The 10,560-nt window shown below is 44.8% G+C and overlaps 1 protein-coding gene across 5 annotated transcripts in view; it reads left to right on the top strand.

Moving 5' to 3' along the window:
• Positions 1–3,109: 3,109 nt before the first annotated feature.
• The window catches only part of Clcn1 (chloride voltage-gated channel 1), a 30,627-nt gene continuing 23,176 nt past the window's right edge, over positions 3,110–10,560 (top strand). For 4 of the 5 annotated variants that reach the window (XR_013104045.1, XR_013104043.1, XR_013104044.1 and 1 more), the window contains exons 1-6: positions 3,110–3,592; positions 7,098–7,218; positions 7,600–7,731; positions 8,320–8,448; positions 8,850–8,983; positions 10,354–10,431. Coding sequence is in view for 1 of the 5 variants with exons in the window: in XM_034519185.2 (XP_034375076.1) it covers positions 3,413–3,592; positions 7,098–7,218; positions 7,600–7,731; positions 8,320–8,448; positions 8,850–8,983; positions 10,354–10,431 (774 nt within the window). In the remaining 4 variants the exon portion in view is untranslated. The remainder of the gene's footprint in view (positions 3,593–7,097; positions 7,219–7,599; positions 7,732–8,319; positions 8,449–8,849; positions 8,984–10,353; positions 10,432–10,560) is intronic. The other variant, XM_034519185.2, reaches the window with a different exon arrangement.

Here is a 10,560-nt window from a genome sequence, read left to right as displayed (position 1 = left end):
TAATCTCGTCTCATACAGAACTACCTATATCCACATCCTCCTGTAAAATACAGCCGTTAATCTTAGTATCATGAAACGTAGGAGACGATTTAGAACTTTGAAAGAATGCACATGCATGCTTGTTTATGAATTTGCTGTATCCAAGTTTAGGACTTTTGCAGGACTATCCACAGCCCATCTTGGGGCCCTCCAAATCAGAACCTAAGCACTGAGCACAGTGAAGTGTCATAGTAAGAGGTGGGCACGGTTTAAATTTAGTTCTTTTGTAAAATGATAGCCTTGGGATTTAAACTACTTAAAATTTTGAACATAAGGTTTTTGAACTCCTTTTTTTTTTTTTTTTTTTTTTTTTTTTTTTTTTTTTTTTTGAACTCTTAAATCCTGCAGTCTAGGTCGAGTTTTCTGTTCTTGCTCTTGCTTTGAGAATCTGGGTGTTATCATTGCAGTTGGTATTCATCTCAGCAGGATATCCGTGAGCACTTTGCAGACCCTGCAAGTCCCTGCTTTCACGTCTTAGGCTATAACTACACTGCTCTGTTTTAGGGATAATGTGCTCAGGAATACTTTGGAAGCAGCAGTCATGTCTGATAGTTGTTTCCAAAGGTTTCCTAAGAAAATAGTTACCCTCAGAGAGCCAAGCTCCACAAATGGGAAAAAAATCTTCCTGTGAAGATCTCCATGAATATAGTCCTTATTCTTTATTAGGAATTCCTTGGTGTCTGGCCCCTATTATCTTCATCTGACCCTTACTCCCTCTCCTGCCCCATATTTGTAATCTTTGTGGGTGGATTGTAAGTCCTGCAAACTAAGGACCGACTCCAGAAAGGGTGTTTTTTATTATTTTCAGCTTTACTGCTATATAATTGACAAATAGAAATGACATACAAAGTGAAAGTATACAGTCTGATGTACTCTCGTGTATGCATTGTAAACTGATCCCAGGATCCAGATTCTGAACCATCACATTACCCCTAGGTGCGTGTGTGATGTCACCTGAAACCTACCCTTAACACAGTGTGGTATTGTTCACTGTAGCCACCGTGAACATTGCCTCCCTAAAACTCAGAGCTGAATACCTGATGTGTGCCTATGGCCAGCATCTTCCCAGGACTCCCAAAGCCCACTCCAACTCAGCCTGTGGCCTTCAATTCTGTATGTATTTCACTACTTTATATTCTGCATATAAACAGCATGCACAGTATTTGAATATGTGTAACATCTTGCTTAACATTGCCTAAAAGAAAGTGTCTTTTTTTGTCGCTGAGTCATGTGTGTAAACTTCCTTTATACCTGCACCTATTGACAGCCACGGAGGTGGTTTTGTATCCTGGCTCTTATGAATATGCTACAGTGAAAAAAAGAACACAGATATCTGAGAGATGGTGGTTTGTTTTCCTCTCTCTATACAAACATCAGCAGGGCGGTTGTGTCATTTTCGACAGTAGCTCTGTTTCTAACTTACTGTTTTCCATAAGGACCGTGACAGTTTCTCCCACTGTTAGTATCTAAGGGTTCCCATGTCTCTGCTTCTTCCCCAGTGCTTGCCAATCTTGCCCTTGTTCCTCACTCAAACAGGTATGGATGATGTCTCACTGTGGTTCTCATGTATATTTCTTTCTGGTAAGCGATACTCAACACCTAGAAAAGTCACTTTTGTATATAAATAGCATCATAGTATTTGAGTGTCTGGCATCTTAGCATTGCCTTAGAAAGAGTGGTTATTGTTTGGGTTTTTTTTTGGGGGGGATGGTGGTTGTTGGCTGCTGAGTCACATATGTAAACTTCCTTTACACCTTCACCTGTTGACAGCAGAGGGTGCTTGGAGACTAATGACCTGAGTTTGAACCCCAGAATCCACATGGTGGAAGAAAAGAATTCCCAAAAGCTGTCCTCTGACCCTCACACATGTGCCAAAGTGCATGTGCACCCACAAAATGTACACACACACACACACACACACACACACTGATTCCTTTTTTTTTTTTTTTTTTTTTTTTAATTTTAAAGGGGTCAGAAAACTGGCTAGATGGTTAAAAGAACTTACTGCTTTGTAGAGGATCCACCAGCACCCGTGTCAGGCCATTCACAGTTGCTGTAACTAGCCACAGGGCATCTTGGTACCCTCTTCTCGACTCCACATACATACACCACACATGAAGATAGGTAACTAAAAATAAGGACAATAAAAATTAAATCTTTTTTGTTTTTTTTTTTTTTTATTTCAAAAGAAAAGGTACTTTTCAATGGTGTCTGTCTTTCCACTTACTTTGAGCAATCCCATTTAAAGTAGGTCAGAATCACATTGTAGACCAGATATGTACCTTTCAGTCCCTGAACTTGGACTTGTAAGAGAGACTCCTCTTGATGGTGGATCCAAAATTCAGTTTGTCTCAGTTTCTTCTATAATGGGAAAGAATGTCTTAGAAAAAGAGAACCTGATGGAAAAGCACAATGCCTATGGAGTACGCATCCTTCATCACATTTAATGGATTGACTAGAAAAGAGGTTACTTGTCCATCTTCTGTGTCTTGGATTCCTACCATCTGCTCTATGACTCTCGCCTACTTCTCTTCCCACCTGTTATCTCACCTACCCTGGTAGAGCTGCCATGGGCTCCATAGTCCAGTTGAGAGCTCAGTCCCTCCCTATTGATCTGAGCTGCTGGTGGGGCTAACACGCATGTCTAGGAAATGAGAGACATTCCACACCCAATGGTGATTAGGGTGGGATCAAGGGGAAGGCACTGGAGTGTTTTTAGCCGCCTTTGGCAGACTCAAAGGCAGAGAACTGGATGAGAAAGCTGGGAATTCGATGCATGTGGAGAGCTGGCCACAGAAAAGTCCAGATGAGGACTGAGTCCTTAAAAAATACTGAGCTGAAACCAGCCCAACAAGGAGAGATGGAATAGAGGCGTCGGCTACTCTCCCAGGTGAGTTGCCTGTTTAATATTACCAAAACATTGAGTGGCTTCATTCAGCACTGTATCTCCCCTCACTTTCCACGAAGTCTGCAGGGAAGGCTCAGTTGTACCCGCAGCCTAGAAATTTCACTTAGGAAATTTCTCATTCTGGTCCTGGTGATATTTATAAAGTGACTAGTAACCTGGAGCTGTGAGCCTTGTAGGAAAGGAACAGTGCTGGCTGGCAGAGGGAATTCCCTGTTGGACTCATCCACAGGTTCTCATCCTAGCCCCCACCCCCACACTCCACTCACACCTGCTTCGACCCCAGAAGGATCAGATGTGGCGGGGGGGGGGGATGTCATGTGATGGAGAGATAGCTATAAATAGCTAGAGGTGGGCATGTTGCCCCAGACGCCTTGGGGACAGTCAAAAGCAGAGGCTTAAGGAGCTACTGGGGGGAGAGTAGGAGCAATCAGGCCAAGGCCTGGCTGGGGTTTGGGGGGAGGACTCATGGAGCGGTCCCAGTCCCAGCGGCATGGAGGTGAACAAAGCTGGTGGGGCAGTGCCCCCCAGTACCAGTACATGCCCTTTGAACATTGTACCAGCTATGGACTGCCCTCAGAGAATGGGGGCCTTCAGCACCGGCCCCGAAAGGACATTAGTCCCAGGCACAATGCCCACCCAACACAGGTAATGTCCTCAGGAGGGAAGGGGAGCAGCAGACAGTTGTCTGGGGCCAAGGGTTAGTGAAAGTTAATTGTTATGTGAGAAGGGAGTACAGAATTTATTTTAAAAATTAAATGGTAAATATATTCAATATATGAAAGCCTTCTAAAGATCTGGGCTTGGTGTGTTTGCCTAAGAGCTGCATGCACTTTGACACAGCCTGTACTAGCAGAATATTCAAACCATGTGGGGAACTAGCAAAGCCACACTTACATGAAGAGTACAGGCTTACGTGCTTACATAACCAAAGTGGGTTTTGTAGGAGCTGCAAATGCTATAAGGATCTCCTCTACCTTCTTCACCCACATACAGGCAACATAGACTTTCTCTACACCTGTAGAATGCATGCATGCACACATACACACACACACACACACAGAGGGAGACACACACACACATGAGAAAGAGAGAGAGAGACTCACAAAAGACAGAAGAAAGGCATTAGGACAAGCAGAGGAAACAGAGTGGATGGTTTATCAATGGTCATTGACCAGTATTGAAATAAGCACAGAAATGGGATCCAGTTTTTAAGGGCTTGGAGGTAGAATTCTGGTGCATCATTGGCCTAGTATGAGTCTCTGAGATCTTGGTTTGTTTGTTTGTTTGTTTGTTTGTTTGTGGTGTGTAATTGTTAAAAGGGGCCAACAAAGTGATTCAGTAAGTAAAGGTGCTTGCCTCTAAACCTAACAACCTGAGTTCCTGAGTTTGATCCCTGGGTCCCACATGGTGGAAGAAAAAAAAAATCCACTCCTACAGACTATTCTCTGACCTACACACACACTTGTAAAACAAAGCTTTCTGTGAAACATAAGACACTAAGGAAAGTGCTGAGCTATGTCCAAAGACAATTACCCTCCAGGGCTTGGGGATCAGTAGTATATGGGCAACTAGAACAGAAATAGGTATAGGCACAAGATAAGGAAGGTGAAATTGCCTTGGGAAATTTACCAGCCACCATTAACATAAGTAAATGTATCTCTTAACTGCAGAGAATGCAGACTGGAAGAGAATGGAAGGAGTCTGAGAAACAGATCAGACTTTAGAAGTTTTTCTGACAGGGCTATGGCTCCTGGGGTCAGGCTCAGAACCTGGAGGTGGGCTGTGTAGTTGGTGTCAGCACAGGAGTCATGAGGATCTGTTCTCTGAGCAGTTGCTAAGGGTAGGTACACAGTGGGGAGGGAAATGTGTTAAGCAGGATATAAATGTCAGAGACAGCTCACCCCAGTGCCTCTCACTTCTGGAGAAGGCTGACTGACCACTTGAGCAAAGGCGCTGTCCAAGCACTTTTTTTTTCCTTGTATTGTCTTGTCTTTTGTTTTTTGGTTTTTCGAGACCGGGCTTCTCTGTATATTCTTGCCTGTCCTGGAACGAGCTCTGTCAACCAGATTGGCCTAGAGCTCACAGAGATCCACCTGGCTCTGCCTCCAGAGTGCTGGGCATAAAGATATGCACCACTACTGCCCAGCTAGTAAGAGCACTTTCTGGTGACAGGACACTTGGCCAAAGGAAAAATAGCAAGTTTAGTTTGGGAGCAGAGTTCATACAGATTCCAACCCACCTTGAAAGCAAGCAGGAATGTAATGTGTTTTCTTTTTGTCTAATGTTTATAAGGGGAAATACTATACTTGCATAGAAACCAGAGTGATGTAGAACTCCCAGGATACAATAGTTATCAGCATTTTGTCAAGATGGTTTTGCCCACTATTCCCACCTCAATCCTGCATACACTAGAGGACTCAAAGCATTTTGTCAAGATAGTTCTGCCCCAATCCCCACCTCAGTCTTGTACACACTAGAGGACTCTCAAAGCATTTTATCAAGATGGTTTTATCCCTCTTTCCCTCCTCAGTTCTCCACACACTAGAGGACTCTCAACACTTTGCAGACATTTCATCACTTGTACATTTGGGCTTTGATTTCTCCCTCCCTAAACCCGTCATTATGTGGTTACTGCTGGACCAGCAGAATAAATCTGGCTCTTAATAGTGTTTTCCCAGCCTGCGTGTTTGTTAGAAGGGACCAAGCACACTGTTTCCTCATTTCTCCCAGTCTGCAAGTCAGAGTGCTAAAGCAGCCCCAAGCGTTGATCTTAAAGGGAAACATTTGCTGGCTTGCTTTGTTTGTTTCTTTGTTTTTAAGAATGGATCTTACTATGTATCCCCAACTGGCTTGGAACTCTCTACGTAGACCATGTCGGCTTCAGATTTACAGAGGTCTACCAGCCCCTGCCTCCTGAGTGCTGGGACTAAAGGTGTGCACCACCATGCACAGCTAGGAGTATTTTCTATCTCTGGGTTACTGGTAGAGTCTGAAGAGAAATGATGATTTCCACATGAGCAGGATAGTTAGTATGTGCCTGCTCAGGACCGAAACATCACACTGCTGCTCATATTGTGAAATAAGATCTCTTCTACCCAGGCTGTCCCAGAATCATGGCCTGGGCTGACCCCGGCCCCAGAGGATGAGTTCGTGTTGAGTGTGTGGGGCCATCATCCTTCACAGACACAAATGCTAACATAGGGATGGGTCTGTCCTCTTCACTTGTCGGTGGGACCCAGTTAGCTGGCTTTGGGAAGTAAATTAACTTGCATTCTGGTTTTTTGTTTTTTTTTTTTTAAAGATTTATTTATTTATTTTATGTATGTGAGTACATTGTTGCTGTCTTCAGACACACCAGAAGAGGGCATCAGATCCCATTACAAATGGTTGTGAGCCACCATGTGGTTGCCAGGAATTGAACTCAGGACCTTTGGAAGAACAGTCAGTGCTCTTAACCACTGAGCCATCTCTCCAGCCCTAACTTGCGTTTTTGAGCCCAGTTCCTGTTTGTGTCTATAAGCTCTGAAATGTGAGATGAATGGGTTTTATGCACCTTTAATAAGGAAGCTGAGTGTCTCAATGCAGACAAGCATAGCAAGGCAAAACACAAGCAGACACCATCCAGCATTGTAAATATATAACTATATTTACTATATAGTTATATAACTATATGGTTATATATAACATAATTACCTAGATTTTCTGTGGCCTCTCTTTGTCTAAGTTGAGATCCTAAGATGCTAAGTCAATGCAGGAATGACAGGGAAATACAGAGACATGCAGGACACAGGGTAATACAGGAAATGCCTGCCTGGTATGGATGAGTAATTTCCACACAGTTCTTAGTTCCTCCACTTCCAAGTAGAAGTTAAGTTTCTTGATAAAAGCTTCTATGGACAAAGAGATGTCTGAGTTGGGAGAAATGATGAAACAGAAACAGGCATGGAAGAGCAATGGAAAACAGAAATGTGTGAATGGACAGAAGAGAGTTGAGAGAAGAGAAGACCGTAACATACTCTGCGTGCAATCTTCAGTGCCCAGGATTCAAAACAGCTCTTCTTTTCTCTGTAAATCTAAGTCTATGTAGTGCCTTTTGTATCCTTTTTGACTCTTCAACAAGATAGACACTGACCATTCTTTATTCATACAGATATATGGCCATCACAAAGAACGATATTCATATATGGCACAGGACAGGGGAATGCCCAAGAAGATGGGCTCCAGTTCTACCGTGGACAGCTTGGATGAAGACCACTATTCTAAATGTCAAGGTGATGGGAACTGAGGAATAAAGGAATCTGGAATAGGAGGTACAGGGATTAGGAGAATAACCTAGATGCCCCATTACACATCTCCAACATATCACACACACACACACACACACACACACACATACACACACACTTTGGCTTCTTTCACAGCCATAAGAAACAATAGTTTTACATGAGCACAGTATTTACATGGACATTACAGGACACTACAGAAATAGGGTGGCAGTGCTTTCTGGAATGACAGGGACAGCAGCTGGCAGAGACATAAAGAAATGTCCAGTGACTAATACAGAGGCAGATCCCACTTTCACTCCTCAGCCTGCTCCCAAAGAAACCACTAGAGAGCTGCTTTCTTCCTTCTTCACCTTCACCTCTCTCTAGACTGTGTCCATCGCCTGGGACGTGTGCTGAGAAGGAAGCTGGGGGAAGATTGGATCTTCCTTGTGCTCCTGGGCCTACTGATGGCTCTAGTCAGCTGGTGCATGGACTATGTTAGTGCCAAGAGCCTTCAGGGTAGGTTCTCCCTGGACTGCTGCCCTCTACCTTTTCCGTATGGAAACTGTTTTGGAGTTCTTGCCCAGAGTATACTAGGTGTGTTTGGACTGAGCATGTTGTGTGAGTGATCAGGTATGACTCTGGCTCCAGATAAAACTAAACTTAACTGAGAACCCTAACACCACCCAAGCCTTTCCTGCCAGCTGCCGTGCAAGCTATGAGTACCCCCCTAACAGGGTTACTGGCCTGTGCAGCTTTCCCAGTGTCATCACTGAAATTTCTAAGTCTTAGGAGCCCCTTCTGTTGTCAGTGGTTACCCTATGGCCTCTAGCCAAGTGCCACTACATCTTCTTACTCAACTGTGACTTGCACCACAGCCACTGGCTGCCTCTGCCAGAGGGAACTTGGACAAATAGCCACCTTCTCAGCTCAGAGTTTCTACACGTACAGTGAAAGGAATGCCCTGGGGCCAGGCAAACAGGATGCCCAGGGCATGAGAGCAAGTTGGCACACTATCTGGTGGTGTGACTGTGAGGGTGGTGGTGAGATCATCTGACTGTCCACCTTCCCTCAATTCTAACTGACCCAGGGTCTGTGTTCCTGCAGCCTACAAGTGGACGTATGCCCAGATGCAGCCCAGCCTTCCTCTGCAGTACCTGGCCTGGGTCACCTTCCCACTCATCCTCATCCTCTTCAGTGCCCTCTTTTGCCAACTCATCTCTCCCCAGGCTGTGGGTGAGTCCTTTCTATAAGATGACAGGCTGGTTTTTTACAGACCTCCCACTCTGAACTGCCCCCATCCTCTGCAACATGGTTATCTCCTTTCCTATCTCCACTTTTCTCTCCCATTTAAACTCTAGCCTTAGCTCATACATAACGTTATTTGGGTTTGGGTTTGTTCTGTTTTGGTTTTTTATTTTTTATTCTTTTTTTTATAGTCCAGTCTTTATCTCCCTCCCGGGCTACTCTCTGACTGTTCCACATCCCATACCTCCTCCCCTTCCCCCACCTCCACCCTACCTCCTCTCCAAGAGGACGTCCCCACCCCAACCCCACACCCCACCAGACCTCCCTACTCCCTGGGACCTCCAGTCTCTTTAGGGTTAGGTACATCTTCTCTCTTTTAACCCTTTTAGGCTCAGGAATCCCTGAGATGAAGACAATTCTTCGTGGTGTTGTCTTAAAGGAATACCTCACACTCAAGGCCTTTGTAGCCAAGGTAGTAGCCTTGACAGCCGGACTGGGCAGTGGCATCCCTGTGGGGAAAGAGGTAAGTGTTCATAGCTGAGGAAAGGGATGGCAGAGCTGACTGGACTCAGCTAGGGCCAAAGGGCCATAACAAGGGGAAGCCTTGGAAGTTTGTCACCCTGGGTTTGGTGACACAACTACTAGAGTTGGGAAACCTTACAGTAGCCCCTCAACTGGGCATAAATAAGGTTTGGGGCTGGAAAACTGCTGGGAAGAGGGGTGTTGCTCTAACCTGTGAGATGCATTATCCCTGACTTCAAACTGTAGATGCCAGTAGTAGGTCCAAGTTATAAAAACCAGAATGTCTCTAGAAAATGTTTGCCTTCTACATAATCTGAACCAATCTCCTTGTCTTATTTATTATTCATTTATTTACATTACTTATTTTTGATTTGTGTTTGGTTGTTTGCTGGTTTGAAATAGTCTCATTCTGTAGCTCAGGCTAATCAGGAACTTTTATGTTGCCCAGACTGGCCTATCAGCACAGTCCTTGGGTTTCCCATTATTTGCACATGAGAAAACTTGAGATGTAGAGTGAGACTTCTTCGTTCAAGCTGCCAGCTAGGTTCCTTCGGCTTCATCCCTGTGAGCACACTTGCCGCATCACCATTCTGCACAGTAGCCAAAGCATCTTTGAAAATAGAATTGGATGCTTCTGACCTCTAGTCAAGAAAGTCTTGCCAGGCGGTGGTGGCACACGCCTTTAATCCTAGCACTTGGGAGGCAGAGGCAGGCGGATTTCTGAGTGCAAGGTCTACAGAGTGAGTTCCAGGACAGCCAGGGCTACAGAGAAACCCTGTCTCAAAAAACAAAAAAACAAAAACAAAAACAAAAGCAAAAAAAAAAAAAAAAAAAAAAAAAAAAATGAAAGAAACAAAGAAAGAAACAAAGAAAGTCTTGAGAGCTTTCCATATCACTTAATATAAGATCTTCACTCCTCCCTACAGTTGGCCAGCCCCACGGTCTGCCTTCATCCCTGTGCTTGCATTATAAGGCTTTTCTCCTTTTTTCTACCATGCCATGCTGGTCCCACTCAGGACCTCTGGAGTATCTGTTTTCTAGTACACTCCCACTCTGACACCCATGAAGCTCACTTGTGTAAGTATCACTCAAGGGACTAACTTGAGTGGTGACTGGCTAGGGAAGGCCACCTTCTCCAAGTCCCCGCCTTGCCTCTTTTCCTTACTCCTCTTTGTTTGCTTCCTAGGCTGTGGTATTATCTGATAGCACACTTGATTTTTCATCTCTTCCTTCCTCGAATGAGGCCCCTTTAAGGCAGAACTTTTGTCTGGCTTCTCCATTTCTAGCAACTAGACCAGGGCCTGGAGCAGGAAATTCCGTTTCCATATGTCTCCTCCGTCCCTGAGCCCTGTCTCGCCTGTTCTCTTCCAGGGTCCCTTTGTTCACATCGCCAGCATCTGTGCTGCTGTCCTCAGCAAGTTTATGTCCATGTTCTCTGGTGTCTATGAGGTAAGGTGAGGCAGTACAGCACAGCAGGGACCAGTTGGTAGAAGGAAGCCCTCAGTATGTGCAGAGAGCAGGGGAGGGTTGCCTGCTGTGGGCTGGCCTTGGTGCTGAAGGTGGCATCTTACTAACCCA

This window comes from Arvicanthis niloticus, chromosome 15, assembly GCF_011762505.2.
Source record: "Arvicanthis niloticus isolate mArvNil1 chromosome 15, mArvNil1.pat.X, whole genome shotgun sequence".
NCBI classification, from domain to species: Eukaryota; Metazoa; Chordata; class Mammalia; order Rodentia; family Muridae; genus Arvicanthis; species Arvicanthis niloticus.
Note: the sequence above shows the minus strand (reverse complement) of the source record. Positions and strands in the feature narration are given on the sequence as shown.